Source organism: Carassius gibelio, chromosome A20 (genome assembly GCF_023724105.1).
Source record: "Carassius gibelio isolate Cgi1373 ecotype wild population from Czech Republic chromosome A20, carGib1.2-hapl.c, whole genome shotgun sequence".
Lineage (NCBI taxonomy): Eukaryota > Metazoa > Chordata > Actinopteri > Cypriniformes > Cyprinidae > Carassius > Carassius gibelio.
The window spans coordinates 10,867,685-10,891,478 of NC_068390.1; the positions used below are offsets into that span (position 1 = coordinate 10,867,685).

The 23,794-nt window shown below is 37.1% G+C and overlaps 1 protein-coding gene across 1 annotated transcript; it reads left to right on the forward strand.

Moving 5' to 3' along the window:
* The first annotated feature begins 1,491 nt into the window (after positions 1-1,491).
* oma1 (OMA1 zinc metallopeptidase) lies at positions 1,492-17,193 on the forward strand. Its single transcript, XM_052535380.1, has 8 exons — positions 1,492-2,254; positions 2,443-2,671; positions 2,906-3,079; positions 4,147-4,254; positions 5,970-6,098; positions 8,144-8,218; positions 9,920-10,069; positions 16,307-17,193. The coding sequence occupies exons 1-8, from the start codon at positions 1,890-1,892 to the stop codon at positions 16,556-16,558; spliced, it is 1,482 nt and encodes a 493-aa protein (XP_052391340.1). The 5' UTR covers positions 1,492-1,889; the 3' UTR covers positions 16,559-17,193.
* Positions 17,194-23,794: the final 6,601 nt, after the last annotated feature.

Sequence of the window (23,794 nt, forward strand, 5' to 3'; positions counted from 1 at the left end):
TTTTGTAGTGTGATGACATTTTGTAATTCAGTTTGATCACAGTGTTCAAGAAATGTCCTCATGGTTCTGTTTGTATGACGGTTTCAGAGTCACGCTATGTGCTATGTTTATATATTCCAAGATGTAGGCTAGAATCTGTGATTGCAAAGTATGTTAACGTTAAATATCCACACCGGTGCGGTGACTGAGTGCCTGCCACACAAACTCCTCAAAACATTAGATCCATCCATACTGAAGCTGAGCCGGCGCACAACACACAAAAGGAAGATCGTTCCACAAACAGCTGCAATTGCAGGTTTTCAAACAGAGGTGGCGACAAAGAGGCAAAACTTACGGACTGCAGCTTGAAGTTGAACCATGGTGCAAGTGCATGCCGAATTATGGGTGGAGAACTGTATTACCCCTAGTTTATAAATAAAAGTATTATGAACAGGGGTAGTGCACAGTGTAAACAGCTTCTGTGGTTATAATGGAAGTTTCTGAGAGTGCATGAACTCTGGTTAGACTGAAGTCAATGATAATCTTTGAAAAATGTTATTTGATCTCTTTCTATACAATGAACGTATTATAACAAGTAACTTACAACGTTTTTATTAAATTCACTGTAAATGCAAAGTCAGTCATATTAAAATATTTTATGGCATGACATATCTGGTACTTCAGTAAAATACGGGTTTTTATTCGCAGATTACAGTATTGGGCTACTCTGCCCATTATGATCAACTAACAATCTATAAAGGTGCAAAACGCATTCACTTGCATATCTGAGAATCGAGATAATTCATGAAATAGTTTGGGAATATTTCGAATAAAGAGGGAAAAAATACATTTATAGCCTATATCAAGCCTATATAAGTTACAGTGACTGATGTGTGTCACATGACAAGCGTGACCCCCCCCCCCCCCAAAAAAAAAATAAATAAGTGCATGATGCCCATGACATTACAGTACAAACTTATTTGCGAAATTAAACATGATGAAAAGTTCATTTCAGTTGAAATCGTTATACCTTACTTCTAGATATGGCAGCGATATAAGAAATGGTAAAAATAGACAGAACAAATAATACTGGATGATGGGTAAGATTCATTTTAAAAGTGTGCCCCCTGAAAGCACAAGTGGCCCCTGCTTGGACCCTAATTACTGTAGTCTAGAACCGCCACTGATTATGAGAAAGATTCACACAATTTGAGTAAAAACGAAATGTTAAAGAATTTTCACATAAAGCTGTACCATAATTCACTTTAGCATTTCATAATATCATTGGCATATAAACACCGACGCAGTTGGGTTTTACACTAGAATTCAAGATTTGAATACCATACCATAAGTCTTACTAAATTGCAGAGTGAAAAATATCGTTAGTAATTGTGTATTGTCTACTAAAAGCGGGTAAAAATGACCAGAAAACCATGCAAGGTAAGTAAAATAAATCAATAAAAGGTATCGTGTGGTGTTAAAATATGAATGATTGTGTCTGACGGACGGAACCATTGTGAAGTGTTGCTGTTCGCAGGGGGAGAGATTTAACTGTCGCAGTGAATCTCGCGGAAGAGAGTTTGGAGGGCAACTTTACAATGAAGAACTTCTCAAAACAGACAGATAAACTTTTATAAATAATTAGCGTGTATAATTAAGAAGTCATAGCAATGCAAGTCTAACAACACTGAAAGCAATCGCGATCTGGTTAAAGTCTAATAAGTGTAATGCCCTCGATCATCACACCTGGTACATGTAGACTTTCATTGACTTGTGACATTAAGTTAGTACGTGGATTTAAAAATGCATAATGTGACCATATAACCTTAAAGCTGTGATTTAGTTTATCACTATATTTATTACGCAAACGAGGGAATGAAGTTGAATGTCTAGTGTGTTTTATTTTGACAATGGAGCAGATTTGTATTCGTCTGGTCAAACTTGATATACTGTCCATCATAAGAGCCTCAAACCGCTTCCCTTCAGCGATCAGATGCTGTGGACAGAGACTGTGTCTCCGCCGTGCATCACTCTGTGCCTCTGATCTCACGAGGACAAACTCATCTGTCACTGCTGCTGCTTCTCTCTGTCTGAGATCAAGATCAAGACTTAACACCTGTATAACTGCGTTCAGACCTGCAGCTGAACGGGTGCCGCGGATCATTCAGCCCACGCGCGAGTTTCACACCTCAGGCAGACTGAGAGCTTTACCTGCGCCCTTGATATGGATGCTACTGAAGCCCCTACAGAAGCTCACGGCCATCATACTGGGCAGGTGAGGGTTTTTGTTCATTCAAAAAAAAAAAAAAAATGCTTGGCTTATACTGTCCACATGTACTTTTTATTACTGTGGTTAGTAAATGGGGTGCGTGTGGCACCGAAGTTCTTGGTTTTCTGTGATGGGGAGCTAAAGTTTAATGCAAAAAATTCTTATTTCACATGTATCTCTCTCTTTGTCTCTAGGAGCATCAGAAAATGGTGGTTAGCCCTGCCGCCCAATAAAAAGCAGCTGTTTCGTGAATGGACGTGGCGTCGACGTTGGCACCTGGTGGGAGCAGGGACAGGACTGCTGTTCTTCGTCTCCATCTGTTTACTCACTCACCTGGATGAATCTCCAGTTACAGGCAGGACCCGACTGCTGCTGTTCAGCAGGGAGAACTTCATGGAACTGGCTCGGGTCACGGGGGAAGCGGTGCGAACTCAGTCGTGCAGTTGCTCATGTCCACACAACTTGTTTAGTCTATTTACGCTTATTTTCTTGGTTGCATCCAGTTGCAAGCCAAGCTCCAGTGCCTGAAAATGATTAGTCTGAATTTGGTTTTCCTGTGCTATGGGATATTATCAAAATTAAATGTAGCATTTATTTTCACAAATCATTTTATTTAATGGATTGTCGCTCCTCTTTCCCCCTCATTCTCTCTCTCAGTACATGGAGGAGTTCAAGGATTCTCTGATCGCTCCGTCAGATCCCAGGCATCAGGTGGTGGAGCAAGTGGTTCGGGTTCTGGCCGAGAGAAACCAGGATGTTGCTGAGATTTCCTCTGTCCCCTGGACAGTCCATGTGGTGGACGGCCCCACAATCAATGCATTTGTTTTGCCTGTGAGTCATATCTTGTAACAACCAAAGGCCTAATCTAATAATAATCCAAATCTATTCATTGGTTTTATTCACTTCTTTTGTTTCGCCAATTTTAGTTTGCATGCATTTAAGAAGACTTTCTTCTTCATTATCCAACATATACTATGTTAAGCATTATTTACATACAAAAAAAAAAAAAAAAAAATACAATATGAAGCACTGATACAGCATTTTGAGGGAAAGTAACACTATATTTACTCAGAATTTGAATTTCGTCATCATGCATAACATTAATTTCTGCAGCGATTGTTGGGAACAAACATCCCTCTGTTAATAAGAAATATGAAGTCAGGGCTAGTCTGAATGAGGTGAATAAAGCAGACCAGGATCTCACCAGTAAAGTTTAGATGGATGACGATTGTAATGGAGGTAAAGATGATTACAGGGACATACAGTCATCATTTACTCACCCTTAGGACTTTTTGGGTGGAACATAAAAGAAGGTAATTTGAAGACTTTTGGGAACCAAACTGATTTGTTTCTAATGACTTTCTCTGTATAAACAAAATATTTGTTTTATTTAAAAAAATCTTTTATAATCCTTGGTTTATGTAAGGCCATTTTAGCTTAAACATTTATGTGTAATACATTTTATGTTGAATTAAAAAAAATATTTATTTCTAAAGCTACTTTTTGTAATCTCTACTTGATACTTTTCTCATTTAACACAATAATGGCTTAAAAATGATCTTTTATGGGTATTTTTTCACGGCCAAATTTAATTTACAATTAATTTGAACAACATCACGTGGGCTAATTGGTTAAATTAAACATTTGAATTAACTAACAGTCCTAATTAAAATATAAAGATACTTTGTAATCTAACCCTCATTCTTGAATTTCCTGTTTGTGAAATTTCCCAGACAGTTTTGGACATTTTTCTTATGAGCTACGTGTCTGAGCATTTCATACAGAGAGAGAAGTGTTCTTAATTCACTGCAGATGATTAAAGAAAATCTTGAGACTGATTACTAGGAAATTATTCTGATTTAACAGCTGGAATGATTGTGTGTGTGTGTGTGTGTCAGGATGGGAATGTCTTCATCTTCACAGGAATGCTGGAGGCTGTAGCAGACATCCATCAGCTGGTCTTCATACTGGGACATGAGATGGCTCACGCTCTGATTGGTCATGCAGTAAGTCCCGCCCACACTGTCAAACCTCTGCACAGAAACGCCCCAATGGACATTATTTTTGTCATTTCATAAAAATCTATTTTAGCCCAATCATGAATTATGCTGAAAGTAAAGTAACCAAGAAGTGTTATTGTTAGTGTTAATTTCTCAAAGTAATCTCTCCCTTGGGGGCATTTTGATTTAAATGTAAACGTATAATCTGATGTCTGCACCCACTGTCAGGTGGTTCTAGGGTCCTAACACTGCCTCTGGCCTTTATAGTTTGGATCAAACTAAATTTGTACTTCATTTGCAGTGTCTCTCAACGTTTTTCAGAGAGTAAAAGACCCTTCATTAGATTCAAGTGCTCGCTTTATCTCTCTTTTGCGTGTGTCATGTTTTACTTTCATCTCTTCTCTTGGTTTAAATGAAGAGAAGGAGGCGTCCTGTCTCAGAGGCACTCGGTGCGGTTAAGAGATCGGTTTAAAGGATGTTTTAGTTTCGGAGCTGTTGCATCATGCCATGCTTGTGGCTCTGGTTAGCGTGAAGGAGCTTACACTGATATTAGGACTAATATAATGCTGGGAAAAAATAAAATGATTTAGTACATTTTTCGGTGGCATTAAAAAGTCCCTTTAAAGCCAAGCAACATGCTGTTAGGCTTATGAGAGTTTCCTTTGTTATTTCAAAGCTGCACAAGCTAGTGGCAGACACTGGAACAGATTTCAAACAGGAAAAATGAAAAACAATATTATATTTGACACATTATTGATTCATTTATTTTACATATTCAGCCTATTAGACTGAAAGGTGAAGGATCATGTGACACTAAATCTGGAGTGATGCTGCTGAAAATTCAGCTTTGTCATCACAGAAAATTAGGATTTAAAATAAAATATATTTCTAAATTTGACTGTTTTACTGTATTTTTGATCAACAGCCTTGGTGAGCTTCAGGGACATTCAAAAACACCAAATCTTATTAATGGTAGTGTATATGTGAAACCCAAAAGAAGATGTTTCACAAAATGTCCAAGCAGCTCTTTTCCACACTGAAGTAGACAGTGAACCGTGGCTGTCGAAAGACAATACTTCAAAGTCTCACTTATGATTTGTTTGCTGTTTTTTTTTTCTTTAGCTATTGAAGTCTTTTGAATGCGATAGCTTTGTGTGATGACCAAACCAAAATTAGTTGACAGCAGAAATAAAAAATAAATAAATGTTATCGTTTCTTCACATTATGTATTTATTTTTAATTTCTGCAGGTTTTTTTTACTCTGTATTACTATGTAAAAAAATTATTTAATTTTTTTTTTTTAATTTTTCCTCATTACACATATCACTAGAAATACATAATCTCAGAATTCAACACCTTTTATTATCGTATGCGACTTTATGACCATGAAGCTGGCATAATTACCCAACAAATCTGCTTTGCGGCATTTAGCCGGCCACTCATGGACACGTGTTTTGGAATATCTGTTGCCCTTCTTTCAATACAGTGTGTATCATAATTATGATTCAGTGTGATTCATCATGTCTCTCTTTATTAAACGCGTGTTTGTTTTTCTGCATTGTTCCTAATTGGGCATGCTTTTAACGAATGGGCTGCTTAGCAAGAGTGAAAAAAAAAAAGGTTCTCAACACAGAATTACAAACAAATTACAGTAGCAAAGTAGACAAACGACAATATCACCAAAAGCAGAAGCCCATAGTGAATTTCTCTCTCTTTCTCAGGCAGAGCAGGCCAGTTTGTCTCACGTGGTGGAGCTGTTGTCTCTGATCCTGTTAACGGCGATCTGGGCGATCTGTCCTCGGGACAGCTTTGCAGTGCTGGGACACTGGATACAGAGCAAACTAGTGCAGGTGACGGAGGACCTTACGATCTCTCTCTTTCTCTTTTTTTCAACTGATTCATAATCTGCCTTCTTTCAACACGTTTCCACTGTTTCCGGCCCTTTATCTCGCTAGTCCCGAACCAATGTAAATATATGTTTACATAAAATATATAAAACAAATATAACATTTAATGGATTATGTATTTTATGTAAATACTTGCAAATATTATAATTTAATAATATGACATTTGTATATTTTGTGTGTGTGTAGGTGAATAGATAGACAGACAGATAGATATATTTATTTATTTAGAATATATGAGGACATTTTTTTAAAGAAATGTCAAAAGTGCAGGATTCATATGAAATATGATTTTTTTTTTTACATTTTAAACATCTTTACTGACACTTCTGATCAATTTGATGCATCCTTGCTGAATAAAAGTATGAATTTATTATAACAAGTTAAAGTATGAATTTATTATAAGTTATTTCTCTCTCTCTCTCTCTCTCTCTCTGTATATATATATATATATATATATATATATATATATATATATATATATATATATATTAGTGGTGGTCATAGATTATTTTTTTTAATCTAGATTAATCTCACTGTAGTCTTGAAATTAATCTAGATTAATCTCACTGTAGTCTTGAAATTAATCTAGATTAATCTAGATTAAAATGGCTCATTTGAATTCTGCTAAAGGCATTCAGAATATGTGTGCTACCCAAATAAAATAATGACTAAAAGTAAGTTTTTTTAGAACAGGTTTCTCAAGCTAGGTGGTGCATCACAAAGTGCTTGAGAAAGCTGTAAACGAATTCCCACATAATCCGTCTGCAGTGCGTACGCGTTTCATATTTTTTTTACACACCCATGTTAACGGATTCTAGCGTTCACGCGGTTGCGGTCCGTCAGTGCGTTCCAGGAGCGGTCTGCAGCAGTGCAGCGATGGTTCACGTACCGAGTAGCGGACTGCAAACGCGTCCTGTGTGAAAGCACAATGAGTATGAGTCCGTGCTGCTTCTGCACCACATATGTAACGCACACGGACTGCATACGTACCATAGACGGATTATGTGTGAAACAGGTGTGCGTCTTGGCGAGGTTGGCGAGATAAATAAATAAATAAATAAAATAAAAACATTCCCTGACACAACCCGGCAGCTTCAGCTGCATCCATGTTAACACGTCACATTTTATGTGGTAATTTCACAGTAGGCATACACACAGGTTCGAAGACTTGTTCTCGCCCCCTACAGTGCAATTTGGCTAGATATACATCCGTGCTAAAACATCAAGGTGAAAGTCATCATAGCTCGGATCCAGCTCCCAACCCAACTTTGAGAATCGATAAATGGCGATTATTTTTTTTATCGCCCGATAAGAGTCTCATGTTTTATATATATATATATATATATATATTAGTTTGTTCAGAATTAAGTATAAGACATTTAAGGGAGTGAGTTTAGGTTGGGTTTGTCCATTAATGATGCAAACACTCCTTAAATATTGATTCTGAAATCCCTAAAAGACCCTTTAAACGTTACCAATTAAACTCCTCTGCTCGAGCTGAAACAAACCTTCTCAAGTACTCTCTCGCCAGCATTGTAAAACAATAACAGTATCTCAGAGGAGATCTTATTTGGGTTTCTGAGGACTTCAATTTGAGGTTGGTTAAAATTCAGCTACATTTATTTGTTCTCTAAATGGATATTGAATTAGCATTTTCTGAATCACTGTGCTGTGCGAAACAAAGGCCCACTTTCAATTTAATTGTACTTTGTTTTTTTATGGTGTTTTTCTTCTAGATACTGTGTACTCTCTTGCTCTCCTTTCAATGTGGATATTTCCATCCCTTTCTTTCCTTGTTTTTTATCATCTTTGCCCTGTTACTTTCAAAATAAATTACATTTTAATGGATGGGCTTTTTATCTCCTAGTCATTTTGTTCTCCATATATGGGTCACTTTATTCAGTCCGTCTTCTGTGTGCTCTGTCAGAAAAGCTCATTTAACTGCAGATTTTCTCTCTCATTTTCTCTGTCTCCTCTCTGTGTTGTAGTTCTTATTTGACCGGCCCTTCAGTCGTAAGCTGGAGGCAGAGGCGGACCAGGTCGGCCTGAAGCTGGCTGCAAAGGTACTGCAGATATTATTATTATTATTATTATTATTAATCCAAGGGAACACGAATTGAATGTCCACCTAAAACGCACTATAAGACAAGTTTCACAGTGTAAGTAGCTCATATATTTAATAAATTACAATCCATGGATAAGCAGCTTAGTGCTGTGTCGCAGAAGAATAGCTGCGAGTAGACGTTCGGCATTGAGCATGTTTTACACCCCATAACTGAATTATCAATCATTTTCTGAAAACCGTCTGTGTCGGTCTTGATAAAAAAATCCTCAAACTTGACAAAAACAGCATTTTCTGATCAGGAAATCGGACTAAATGAAGATGATTTAAGCCGTTTATAGCTCAGTGTTATTTTAGTATTGTTTATATTCTATTCATTATTAGTTTTAACTAGTGTTTATTAATATTTTATTTCAGCATTGTTTAAATTACTGAATTTTTTTTAATAGTTTTAGTTTCAGTTAACAAAAACTGTTATAGCTAGGGTTTGGGATTTGGGTTTCGTTTCATGTAGATTATGTAAATTAATTAGCATTTGGATATAAATGTGATACAATACATTATTTTACAATACAATACTTAGATTTTTTTTTTCAGGGGTGCTAAACCTTTAATTTGTGTAATTAACGTTTAAATGGTCTAAAAACAGAGAATTCATAATTATTCTAAAATCTTTTAGAGCACATTGGATGCAACCCACTTTATCTCCCTTATCCATTTAAAATAAAAATATGATTTTTATTTTTATTTTTCTCGTTATGTAGGATAGGCTGTGTGTATATATATATATATATATATATATATATATATATATATATATATATATATATATATATATATATATATATATATATATATATATATATATATATATATATATATATATATATATATATATATATATATATATAGGACAGCTTGTTGTCAAAATAGTTATGTTATTATTTAATTTGGTAAGTCAGTTAGTGCTGCTGTCAGATGATGTGTCAGACATCATGAGAAAACAATTGTGGAGATTACGAGAACACATGAAAGAATAATAATAATAATAATCCATGACCTCTATGGGGCTTCCATATATACTTGACTACAATTACAAGCAAGTTCACTTTTAAAGGCATGGCATACTTAGGAATTACACACTTCACCTATATGCCACTCTAAATAAAAGTTGTATTAGTAATAATTAGTAACTTCTTATTACTAGGATAAATTAAAAGTGTGAAAGCGGTATCCTACATGACCTCTAGATGGCACTGTTTCTTTACAAACTGCATGAAGGAAGCCATTTCTCTGATTCATGGTGTAGTGCTCTTCCTGACAGCATGTCTCCTGATCTCATGCTTGGCATCATTATGGAGAAACCGTTGATTCCCTTCTACCTCTTCTAGTAGTAATAACGGGCCGCCTGCTGCTCGTAAACGGGCTCAGATCCGGCCTGCCACAGCCGGCTGGGTGAAGGACACTGGCACGTGCTGCGGTAACGGTGCGAGGCTTGCTAGACTAGTCATGAGTCATGCTGTTCATGATCCAGCCTGCTCTCAGCTCGGGCTGATGACGTGTCCAGAGCTTCGAGCGCTCGTGTGTGTGTGTGTGTGTGTGTGTGTGTGTCATCTCCTTGTTTGCTTCCTTTGATGGTGACACAGCTTTATCAACCGTCTGTGTATGTGTATTTACTGAGATTGCTGTGTGTTTCTGTCAGGCGTGTGCTGACGTGAGGGCAGGCCCAGTGTTTTGGCAGCAGATGGAGATCTATGATCAGTTGAGAGGTGAACCCACCATCCCCGAGTGGCTGTCCACACACCCTTCCCACCAAAACCGTGTCAGACAGTTGGACCGCCTCGTCCCTGAGGTAAAGCACGCGAAAGCAAATACATGCATTACACACCATCAATGTTAGATGAGTGAAATCTTATCACACAAATACAAACCGTAACATGTACAGTGGTGTATAGCATTAAATTGATGGCAGAGGTGGTAACAACATTTTCAGATGGTTAAGGAACTGATCTAAAAGAAAGAACAATCAAAGCCGTGGCCTAGCATACTTGTTTTTAACCGTTCTAAGCTTTGGTGCCAATGCATCATTTCTCATTTGCATTCCCAATAGCACTTTTTTCTGTCCTTCCTCGTAATTTTCAGTTTTCTTTAAAAAAAAAAAAAAAAAAGAAAAAAGACATGTAGGACTAAAAGTATTGCTTAAAAATAAAATGAAATAATAATCATGAAATAACAACAACTACAACAACAACAAAATTACATGTAAATAAATACATTTCCAAATAGTTTATTTTAAATACTCAATATTAAAGATTATTTAATAAATATTTAAAATCTATTAAAATTTAACATAAAACTGATAATAAACTGATATTTTTTATAATAATTTATTTTAATAATAATATAAAATTTAATTTAAAATGGACTTACTAATGTACAGTTATTGTTGGTATTTTTATCTTATATTTAAAAAAAAAAATTTTTTAAATGTATATTTGACAATTCAAAACATTTTGAAAATATATATATATATATTTATTTATTTATTAATTTCATTTTTTAATAGTGCTCCTAGTTCTCCTTAATGAACAGCATTTGACTGTGTAAAAATAATTTGACTTTCACTGGGGTCTAAAAGTCTGAGACCACTAGTGAAAAAGCTTCTGTTTTGCATTTCTACTCTAATGACAAAAAGAAAAGAAATAAGAATGAAGATTAATTTCCGAATGTCAGTGTTTTGGTATGTCTTTAATGATTGTAGCACTCAACCTTAATGAACTTTATAAGTTTGTATTAAACCTGATAATCACCTTCAGCATGAGCACTGTTTAGCTCTTCATGGGAGAGCTGTTTTCTGTATTTAAATTGAGGTATATGTTCTGGGTACACTGTTCTCTTGATTTAAAAAGTATCCATCAGAAACACACCGCAGGCCTCGCAGACACGTCTGAAATCCAGACCGCACCAAAGCTAACAAGACGTCTGGAGACCCCTCTGCTCTGGAGCAAACTCAACCCTCTACACACATGCCTCAGAACACGTTCATAGTGGAAATGAACAGATAAATGCTCTTCTGCTGGAGGGGAGAAGAAAACTCAAGAGCCATGACAAGGCCTGGAGGATCCATGAATCGCAGAGATGTCAGAAAACTCAACATGCAAATGGTGGAATCCTTAGATCAGTACTCGCAACCACAGAATAAAGCCTTCATTAGGGGCCGAGGCTAAATAATTCACCATGTGAGCCATTTATGCAGCACATCACGATATAGAGTGCACTGCATGAAATGCATGACAGGGATTTGTGGAGTATGAATCAAACTCGCATTAAAATCCCCCCTTGATTTCCTCTCATAAAATAGCAGCAAGACCCCTGAACAAGAAAGTGTTTATAGTCCAGGTGTCACCTGCACTAGTTTGCTATCCACTTGCCCGGCATAAATTATTCACAATTTGGATATAAATATGACCCATCCCTCCTGGAAATGAGATTTCATAATTATTTGTATGCATTAAATCTCAGTGGAGCACTCAAGGTAATCATTTTACAAGTTAAGGCCATTTCCTGAAGGAAATAATGAGTTGATTTTCTGCTAAGAGCCTCTCTGTTGGTGTGAAAGCACAATGTGATCCTGCTGTTGTTACTGCTCTGCTGCCGGCCCAAGACTAGCTTCATTTGCTTAACATATACAGATCAGCACTTGTGTCTGGTGACATGGATGCATTGTGGAAAATGCATAGAATGCGAAATCTTTCCATTCTCATATGAGAAAGAAAAATGAACACAAAACATTTATGGAAATATTTTGGCAAAGTAAATACATTACCATTTGGAGTTGGTAAGACTAAAAAAAAAAAAATATATATATATATACTCACCAAAGCTGCATTTATTAGATCAAAAATACGGTAAAAACTTATGTAAAATATTGTTATATTGTGAATATATATATATATATATATATATATATATATATATATATATATATATATATATATATATATATTCCTGTGATCAAAGCTGAATTTTTAGCATCATGACTCCAGTCCTCGGTGTCACATGATCCTTCAGAAATCAATCTTTATATGCTGATTTGATGCTCAAGTAACATTTATTGTTATTATCAATGCTGAAAATAGTGTTGCTGCTTATTATTTTGGAAAACTTATAATTTTTTAATAGTTTGCTTTGTAGAATATAAATTTTATCAATTTATTCTATTCTTGCTGAAGAAAAGTAATAATTTGTATTTTCTTTCAAAATAAAAATAAGGTCTTTCAGATATTATTTTCTTTCAGTCATTTGAACAGAAGTATATTATTATTGCTAAAAATAATAATAATATTGATAATAATTATAATAATAATGATAATAATAATAATAATATTGATAAAAAGTGTTTTGTAAATAATGTTTTTATTGTTACAGAATAATATTAAGTTCTTAGTAGTAATGCTTATGTTCTGAATATAAAAAAAAAAAAAAAGTGATGTTGGTACATGTTCCTGTGCTGGATGTGTGTAAGTGTAATGTTTATGGAAGTATCTTGTGATGTTAGGAAGCAGATGGGAAATTATAAATCATTTTTCACACTTTTAAGCTACAGCCATCAGCAGAGAAAGGCAGATGGTGTAGTTACTGTATCTACCAGCAGGGGACAACTCTTGACCGCTTGCTTTAAACAAAGAGCTCACGTTAACTTACTGTTTTTAAAGTGAACTGTAGAGCACTATGGACAGCCATCTACAAGAAACATGCTCTCTCTCCGTCACACACCATAGCTCTACAAAATGGCGGTTTAATATACGATGCTAAGCTGCGGTGGAAGTATGCATGAATGTATTTAAGTGGCATGCAGGGGCCTTACTTAACCTTGAGCTTGAACTCTTAACAGTCCTGCTGCTTGTGTACTTGCTCACTTCAAACACAGAAAGAGCAGATGGCCAGGACTCCAATTGTCCATCAACTATAATGCATGTGAATTCTGTTGAGTGGAGGCTATTACCGCTCTGGAAAAGTTACCCTAAAGCACCCTCCATCTCTGTTCTCACCCTTTTAACCTGAGCCAATGGAGACTCGTCGTCCGTGTGCCTGCTATTGAGAATTACCATAGTGGAGTGTGTGTGGACTCCCCTCTATCTTCCTTATTCAGGAATACAAGTGGATTTGGTAGTGGTCACCTTTGTGTAAGAGTGTCTGTTTGAGAGTGGCTTGTCTGACGAAGTTCAGATTTCCAGTGGCATGTTGACACGGATGAAATCGTGGTGTTTTATGTGTGTCAGTTGGGTGAATACCTGCTTGTAGGGTTTCATATAACTTAGTAGTTCCAAGTAAACTATATATACAGACAGAACGGTTTTGTTTTCTATTTGTAAAATCAATACTTCTTAGTTTTGAAGAATGCTTTTTAAAAGTGTTCTGATTCTCGTTGATGGTAAGCATGCAACTGCCGTGTCCCTCTTGTGTAATTGTTCTCAATAATCTTTGTTGCAGTCACTCTTTCAACAAGTTTAATTTGTTTTGTAGACTTTCCCTAATGGCCTGATTTTCAAACATTGCAGTGTTGCTTAAAATTGCCCGTCTTCCTGGTTTGAGTGAGTATTTAGCAGCTCAGTCTAATATGTTTTCCCCAGGGCAGAATAATAATTTGACTAGAAACTATTTGACATTAAGTGTCCTTTGTGTTTGTGCTGGTTGTTCGTGTTTTAAAGTGCATTATTGATCCAGTGTTATGAGGGATGTTTCTCCATCACCCCCTAATGGAGGTCATAGTTCAGAGGTCACAGACAAAACGCAGTAGGGGCCGTGTTTTTGTCACATCGGTCTTTGTAACGAGTCTGGATGTCTTTAATGTAGAAGATATCCTGGTCATTCATCCATCAATCCTTCCATTCAATAACTACTCCAACAGATTGACTGAATGGATAAAGGATCACCCACTTGTGTCAGAATTTTGGTGAACCACCTTTTGCTTTAATTACAGCTTTTAGTCTGTTGGGATTTGTCTCTTGTCTCTATTAATTTTGAATATCTAGACAAGGGGTTGGCAAGTAAGTTTAGCATTGGGCCAAAATATTTTTTGTCAAAGGATAATTTAAGAAATTAATTGATTTGTTTAAACACACATATGTGGGAGATGTTTAATGGATCAAAATAACTAAAATAAAAAGTAAAAGAGCACTTGAATAAGCCCAGTAATGGCATGTTTGAGTCATGCTCTTAATCAACTTCGTTTTCTTTACTCTCTCTATATTTTGAATAATAAACGTGTATCATTTTAATTTACTTGTTACACAGTGGAGCCTAACTTACTGTAATAATTTTGACGTAGCCTACTTTTACGTTTTAAAGGTTCACTGTGAGTTTTTTTCATGCCACACATTTCATGACGGCTATTTTAGAGATGTGTCTAGCGATCCACAGACTCTTTTGAATGTCTTTCAGAACTTTTCAGTTTTCAATTCATCTCAAAATAAAACATTGCTGCAAAAACACTCGTACTTTTATTTTGAAGGCAAACGCAGTAAAGACGAACTGATTGTGAGTTACTGTTGCTGTCATCACAGATCTATTTCAGAACCAGGCGCTATCAAAATAAGCTTTTGGCTCGCCTGTTGCTGACCACTGATCTAGACTTTGCAATATTTCCTCACTCTTCTTTGGAGAACTGCTCAAGTTCAGTTTAATTTGATGGTGAGTGTTTATGGACAGTAGTCGACAAGTCATTCCACAGATGGGGTTTAAATCAGGGCTCTGATGAGGCCATGCAAGGACATTCACTTTTTTCTCCTTCAGCCACTGTGTGCTCAGTTTTTCTGTGTGCTTTGAGTCAGTCATGTTGGGAGGTAAACCTTCTTCCCATTGACTACTTTCTGGCAGTGGACAGCTGATTTTCCTCAAGAATTTGACAGTATTTTGCCCATCCATTTTTCCTTCTATCCTGACAAGTGCTCCAAGCTGCTCAATTCAGTGTGCCGGACAATAGTCGCATCACAGATCAGATTTAATTTCTCCAGTGAGGAGAGACTGACTGACAAGAAGAGTGAGGTGAGACGGATGATGGCAAATGATTTAGTTTTAAAAACTAAATGCAAATCACCTGTTTGGCAATATTTTGGATTTTGAAAAGCCTGTTGACTTTATTTTTTTTTTTTATTTTTTTTTTTTTTTAAACATTAATTTCTTGTTTAATTGGTTCCACATTGTTTGCAGATTTTTACTTAATTCAAATCTTTGTGTGATTTTATTTAAATGTCTTTTTTCTTTTTTTTTTTTACACCAAGGTGTATGCCATGCCTCCACGCTTTCTTGTATGTTTTGCTAATAAATGTTCTGCGTTTCTTATTTATTCGGCTACATATTATACATGCATACTTAGCCTATTCCCAGTTTTCTATAAATATTTAAACTTTATGTAAGTTATTTGTTATTTTATATTAGGCATAACCTGCCCTATAACATAATTTGACAGTGAAAGTAAAATGCTCATGGTGCTTTTAAGCTATTTAAAAACAAAGGAAAAGATGGAAAATTCAAACGAACTTGAAACAAACAATTGCTTCATGCCGAATTGCCGCTATTTGAAAGTGAAAGTAAAATGTGCATGCAGATTTAACAAGCTATTTAAAAGCAAAGGAAAGAAAAGGTGAACGCCTTCTGCACCAACAGTATTATGGTTGTTGTCACACATCGATTAACCGGTGGGAAAATTTCCTCACCGTCACAACCCTATCGACAACATACCATAACCGTTTTATTTTACCGGTTGGATTAGTCAGACAACACAGAGTGTAGAAAGCTGCTAGCATGCTGGCAAAGAAATGTAAACATTTGAGATTTATTTATTTATAATATTTTTTCCAATCCATTCAGGTTTCATATCACTATTTCTATGCATCCATCTTTTGAATAGCTTCAGTCCATCCATCCATCCCTCTATCCAGATTTCATATCACTATTTCCATCCATCCATACATCTATCCATCAATCCTTAAAAAGCAGTGTCACTTGGGTAGAGATGAAGAGTTGGAAGGTTTGTACGTTAGCTTAAAACCATCTTCATTAATTAGTGTCATTTTCTGTGTTATAGGCTTTGGAGCTCCGTGCAAGCTGTGACTGTCCTGCCCTCCCTAAAGCTGACCCCCGCGTCGTTTTCCACCAAGCTGTTAAATTGCTTCTGGACAATGCCAAAAAACAAGAACAGATTGCACAAGAGGAAAAGAATGAGAAGGAGAGAGCTGGAGTCATGTTGCCATTCCCTCAATCCCCTCCTGTCCTGACTCAAGGGTCTCAGCCGCAGCGGGGGGGAGTGCTGGCCACATCCACTCTGCTTAGTAAATGAGACTTGATGAAACATGACTGACAGGGATAAATTCAAGCTTTCCTTTTCACTTCTCTTTTTCCAGTGCAGTAGCTCTGAACAAGGCCTAAGAGGGTCGTGGATAGAACCAGGCACTTTTTTGATCCACTTGATTAGCTGTCTCTTTGATACCCATGTCAGTTAGTCTGTGAGATGATTTAAGTGGGAGTATGTAGATCATTTGTGTGTGATGCTCAAGTTTATGCTCCTCCAAGCATCCACGGCAGTGCAGTCATGTTAATAATGGAGCAATTATAAATGGGCTTTTGATTGGTTTTAATGATGTTATTAGCATAAGACCCCTGTGAAGCTGAATGCGTTATGGTGTACAGTACATTATTCATCAAACATCTGCCTCTGCTTTAATGTCCCCTATAGGTTCCAGGATGTAATGTAACTCTGCTGCATAGCAGCTAATGTCCCTGTGTTTGATGCTGTGTGGAGCTTTGGACACACTGCATTATTAAGAGGATATATCAATGGCCAGCTGACGCTAAATGAGCCCAGTGCTTGTGTTCTTGACAAGTGTTGAGTTTATTTTAAATGCACTCTGAATGAATAGTATGAATGTAAAGAATATGACTGTAATTATGCACAAGATAAATGATTCTTCCAGTCTTGTGTCTCCAGCATTTTCTTTAAAAGCACGATCACATTAGCTGGGATATTTTGCATACAGAAAATGTCTATTCTCCATTGTCAGTAGTGTAGTGATGCATGAAGCATCACTCGCACAGAAGTCTCTTAAACCAAGCAGCTATTAATTGGTCAATGTGGAAAATTTGCAACTTCTGAACATGAGGGAATCTTGTGTGTAGGAGTCTTTTAACCCTCATGTGAAACCTCCAGTTATGCAGTATTAAAATAACTGGATTTTGTGTGAAATCTGCATGAGGAATTATTTCATCATTTTACAAAACTCCCAGTCATTCAGATACATATTTAGTTGATTTCACCAAGCAATGGTAGATGTTACATCACCCTACATAGTGTTTGTAAACGTATAATTAAACCAAGTGACTGGTACTTGGTTTAATTATACATTATTATATAATTGCACAGCAATAAGTTGCATAACCATTTCATTTTCATAATGCAGGGATCTCCAACCCCGCTCCTGGAGAGCTACCATCCTGCAGACTTCAGTTTCAACAGATTTCAGATTATCAAGTAAACCTGAAAATCTTGGATAGGTTTGGAGCTGAGATCTGTAGGACTACAACTCTCCAGGATTAGGGTTAGAGACCCCTGCCATTATGAATTTCATAATGTATCCGATTTACGTGATTATTTTTAGTGAATAGGCCACAAAACAACCTAGTCCATGCATGCAAATAAAGGCCATTATCAGTGGGGGCTTTCCATTCTCAGTAAATTACCCCCTGTTTATGTGCTATAATTTTCATTAATCTTTATCTGATTTTACAGGTAGGATTCAAACTATTTAATTTGTGCTTACTTTCAAAGGAAGAGCATAAAACATCCAAGCTAGTAGAGATAAAGCCAGCCAATCTGCTGCTGGCGCTTCCTTCCCTAGAGGCCACTTTTTATAGAGTGATGTGCCTGTAAAGTGCAACATGTTTCTGTCTGTCAGACAAATGTGACGATGCACTCTAGATCTCTAACGAGGAGGAGAAATGCACCGCAGAGAAAGAGAAGAGTGATGCACTTGCTCTTACTGGGTGGATTTTGGAGCAAATGGCTGTATTTGTCCTTTCATCCACCCACCAGCCATTTCCATACCGACTGAGGAAGACCTCACTGAAAGATGTCAAGTTGGTGTTGATGTTTATGACTCTGTATATGTTTGGACTTTGGGCTGGTTATAGTGCATCTTCACAGAAGAAGAACCACTGAGGCCACACAAGGAGTTTATGAGTTTACTAGGAGAAATGGTGAGCAAGTGTGGTGTAGGTGTGGATCAGGTATCCCAAAAATATTCTGGGGACCTGATTAAATTAGTAGACAATATTGGTCAATCTGGATCTTTTTGACCACCACAGCTTGGCCACCTTAAACTGGTTACTTGGCTCTTCCAACAGAACCCTGGACCAAAATAGTCTACTACCTCATCTTGTTAGTAGACCATCCATGAGGAACCCTCAGTTTGGTTAACCTCTAACAAACAACTGCTAATGTACTATACATAAGACAGCTTGAACGTAAAACAGGTTTCTCCATCAGGAGTCAGGACCCTTGACCCAACTAAGATACCTTATTTGTAAAGATACCTCTAAAGTTATCTTAGCCTGGTTCCGGGTGGTTAACCATCTGATCCAGTTTGGACCAGCTAGAAACCTAGAATCTTCCAGCTTCCACCGTTTTGGGAAAACACTACAGCACCACTCCACACAACTGCTGTTAGTCTGGAGGTTCAAGCCACCATCTGTGGAAATGAAAGCAGAAAACATGTTTTGATCAAAACGCGGTCCGAAACAGCAATCCACGACTCGTGTGGTTGACATAATTATCTACAACTGTGCCTCCCTCCAGGCCCACTTCAGTTCTCTGATATTTGAGTATGCTACTTTCTGCTCATAAGTAGGACACATCTGTAGTTTTGCTGCTGTTTTGACAGTCATTATCTCTTGTTTTTAACAATCTTTATCCTGTTTGAGTCCCTTTGACTTTCTTTGTCTTTGCTTTGCTTCATTTTACATTATTAACAAATGTGCTAAAGTGTCCTTCAGTGGTAAAACAACATGTAAAGCATCTGCTCAGCTAGTTTTGGTGCAGCAGCGTCTGTTGGTGATACCTGTATAAGCAAATGTCTCACCATGGCCTCTGGGGCAGAATTCTGACCCACTTAGTAAAAAAACATCTTCTAGACTCCTTTGAAGGTGTGGTTAAAAAGTGTGTCTCTTTAAATTCGGCAGCTGTTGCCATGGTTTTGCGACCTAAACCCAGCAGCCTCAGTTCAATTTAAATGCAAGCTCAACGGGATGTCGGACGAGTGCTTGAACCCTCGAAACAAACGCAGGAAGAGAACTGCAGGGAAATATGCTGCATTTACTTTCTTTTGTACTGCTCTGTCTGATATTTTACTGGCTCTGATTACAGGTTTATATGCTCTGAAGGGGTTTTCTTGTGCAGGGTCACTGGATTAAGTCAAGAATAAACCATATCAAATACTGACAGCCACAATCTTTTTTTTTTTTTAAGATATCTACTATAAAAGTTGAATTTATCTACATTTGTCAGGTTAAAATGTTTTTAAAGACTGAATTTTAAAGTTAATTCACCAAGCACTGCGATTTACAGGCCTTTGTACTGTTAAGAACGATATTTAATGTTAAATGGCTATGAAATGGTATCAGATCAAAAAAAAGAAACCATGTCAACCATCCCCAAAATACGGTTACAAATCTAAATCTTATTTCAAAGGCTGTTCCTTTAAAACTGGAGTGATGTTGGTAAGCAAAAGATGAGGCAGGAGAGGTCAAATATGAAGTGGAACACCGCCGGACAGTCTATTTTCTTTTATTTTCTGTTTGTGTGACTTTCCATCTGTGTTCAGCAGAGCAGTGATGCGATGCAGCAAACTTCAGAGCGTACTGGTCCTACAGGGCAGTGTTATGAAGGGCATCTGAGAACACACGCAAACACTGACCGTCACAGACAGACACAGGTCACTGGTGCATGCTTACAGCCCAGTACACCTCATTTCTCCTACGGCCATCACACTGAGAACAGACAGCGGAGCCGGAGCACCAAATACTCTTCACATAGCACGCTTTTTCATTATTTATCTTATATGACATGTTAAAGGCCCCCAATCCAACTTTTATTCATGTCTGTTAGCAAGCTTGTGCATTCTTAAAAGTTGGCAAAATATGCTTTATTTTGTTTTGCTTTATTATTATTGCAATCTAGTGAAATCCAAACGTATTTTAGTCGATGTCTGTTAGCTTTGAGTCCATTGATATGTTAATGTATACCTAAAAGTTTGCAAAATGTGCACAATTTCCAGACTTTCTATTCTAGGTAAATGAATGTAAGTGGTGATATCAACCTTTTGGTCCATTATTGCAAAAATGTTTACCCCCTTACATACAAATCTCAGTTTTGGTCAATAGTCAATTGAAATGCTATAAGTTGACAAAATATGTACACAAATCTGGATTTTAGTCTATCTCTGTTAGCTTGGAGGCTATTAAAATGCTACCCATGTCACAACATATATGAATTTACAATTTACAGTTATTCTCTTCCAAGTAAATTGACCAAAATCTTTTAAAAATGCATTTGCAATTCACAGTCTTTCTTTTGTACGTGAATGGACCAAAATTAGGACATAGTCATCCGCTTTCTTATTATTTCTTCTATATGGCTAGGGGTTAAATTGGGATTTGTTATGTGGGGGACTCTATGGTATCACGCTTACACACACACACACACACAATGAGTCATTCATTCAAATGAATCGATCAAGCCACGTCTCAGCATTATCCGCTTGTTAAGTCTGACGTCACTTTTCACCGCTCCCGTGTCCAAACGCTCTATCAGATACCACGAGAAAACAACAAAAGGTGCTAATATACACTCACAATGTGATATAATACTACCGAAAAAGATATCATCCTAACCTTTAACTCCATACCGAAGTCCTAAATAGCCAGAGAATTAAAATATAAGTATAAAAATGATTTTTGTTTGCGCACGGAGATTGTGTACACCTTAAGTATGAAAACATTTATCTTAAATGTTTAATATGAATAAACAGTGCTTATGTGACTTTAAAATGTGGTGGTCCAACAGTTTTGCTCTCATAATTCTGCTCATTTGACCTTATACCTTAAAATCTGTTAAAAACAACAGTTTTGGTCAATTGCACATAAAATACAACAGGAAATACAATTTGTCAGATCAGATCATAAGTCTTCAAATGTGAGAAACATAGTGAGGCGAACCTCATTCTAGATCATTCCTTTTATCTTTTCAGATCATTTTACTCTCTCTCTCTATGGGGCAGTTTCTCTCTGAAACACTCTCTGCGTATGGATTTTATACCCACTCACTTCATCAAAGTGCTGTCTGCTCGCTCTGTATCGAATAATAATCATTCTCCAGTCATGCCTCCATTCAGGGCTCAGTAATCACCTCCTGCTTTCATTTGCTCACTTTGCTTATTTCGCCCTCCCTTCTTCTGTTCCACACTTGAAAATGTCCCTGAACTGAAGAAATAAAGGCCGATAAAGTGTGACTGCATTCGGGGGGCTCAAGGGGCACCAAACTCCTTACCGTCAATGGCACCGGGACGAGGGATTTACATATGAATACATTTGAATAATTTCACATTAACCTCCCGAACGCTCGCGCTTTTGTTGTTTCTGAACACATATTCTAATGGTGACATTACAATTCAAAGCCTTGTAGATCAACCACAGCGTGCGGTCATGTCAAATCCCGTCCTCACTCGGTTGACCGACTTTGCAGCGCAGATGTCAGCGATGTCATGTTTCGGTCTGATAAAATTTTATTCTTTTTCACATTTTTTTCACTTGCAATGTGTAACATTTACAAATTTCAAATGACAGAAATGCAATATAATATACATAACTATGTTCCAGATGTGTATAAAGACCTTACTTAATGAACCGTTATGTTTTTATGATCTTAGACAGAGCTATTTCTATCTACATACACCGCAGGTCTCCTTTCATGGAAATCACCACCACGTTTCTACAGTAGCCCTAAACGGACAAACTGCTCTACAGAGCATGTTTCGTCACTTTGTTGTTCATAAAACACTGACACAGCGAAGAACAAGTACATTAATATTCGCAATAACGTCAATTTATTGAATAATTAAGTAAATATAATTCCTTAATTTACCTTTGTAAAGAAATTATCTCTCTTCTGTCTTTACCGACGTCATCTTCACCTGTGGTGGCCACCGTAGCTTCTCTAAAGGGAAGGGGTGAGCTGTTGATTGCAATTTGCAAAATTCACACACTGCACCTTTAAGAGCAAAGCCATACATTTTGGGATTTCTCTTTGGCACTGACCACAGGAGAGGAAATGTACACCTCTGCATTCATTTCATATTTAATTGCAGTGTAAAGCTTTGCTCATTAATCCACAATGAGAGCAGGAGACTTCCCTTCCAGTGGTCGACTGCTTCACAAATCCCCGCTCTGTGTTTATGTACCACGCGCTACAAACACACACAGCACAAAGAACTGGGCCAGCCATATAAACAAACACTTAGCAGGGTGCCTAATTCCTTCCTGATCACCCTGGAGCTTAGAAAACAGCTCGTTTAACAAATTATTGATTATTTTTTTTTCAGATCAATCCGAAATCAGTTGTTTATTGATATCATTAGGTTCTAAAATAGCACCTAGCAAGCTACGCTAGTGGATCAATTAGTTCCCAGAGCAATCAGAAATCTGTGTGCGAGTGATGAGAGAGGAAACTGCTGTCTCAGGAACTGTTAGTGGCTTATGGCATGTTTTAATGTGTTGATATTTATATTTCTCAAATGAAGGGCACGCATTTAAAGGGATAGTTCACCCTATTATGTAACCTTTAACTCTCTCTTTGCTGTCAAACCCACTTTAAGTGGTTGCTTAGTGAAAATCCTGCGCTAGGGTTCTCATTTGCACTGTTTTGTGAACATTCACTTCATGTTTTGTTACGAAACACCAGAAACAATGGCATCTGGCATTATTGACATCAAATCAAACCTCCTGAATTCTCACGCTTTTGTTTCCGAACACATTCTGATGGAGACAATACAATTCAAAGCCTTCACAGTTCAAAGCCAACTACAGCGAGCAGTAATGTCAAATCTCTCTAAGATTTGGGGAAGTCATGGCCTAGTGGTTAGAGCGCTTGACTCCTAACCCTAAGGTTGTGGGTTCAAGTCTCGGGATGGTAAAACCATGACCCAGGAGCCCTTGAGCAAGGTACTGAACCCCAAACTGCTCCCGGGTGCTGCAGCATTATGGCTGCCCACTGCCCTGTGTGTGTTCACTGCTGTGTGTGTGCACTTTGGATGGGTCATGTCACTTTCACTTTAAGAGCAAGTAAGTTTTAACAAAATATGGTTTTAAGATGTGAAGTACACTACAAGTGCAAATTCAAAATCATTTCCCTTTCACAAGGGAATCCTTTGACGCTGGCATTCCGTATGCAAAATATCGAGGAATCAATTGATTGCTACTAAGAACTAAGAAACACTGTCAGAAGCTGTTATGTTTGGGATGCATTTGA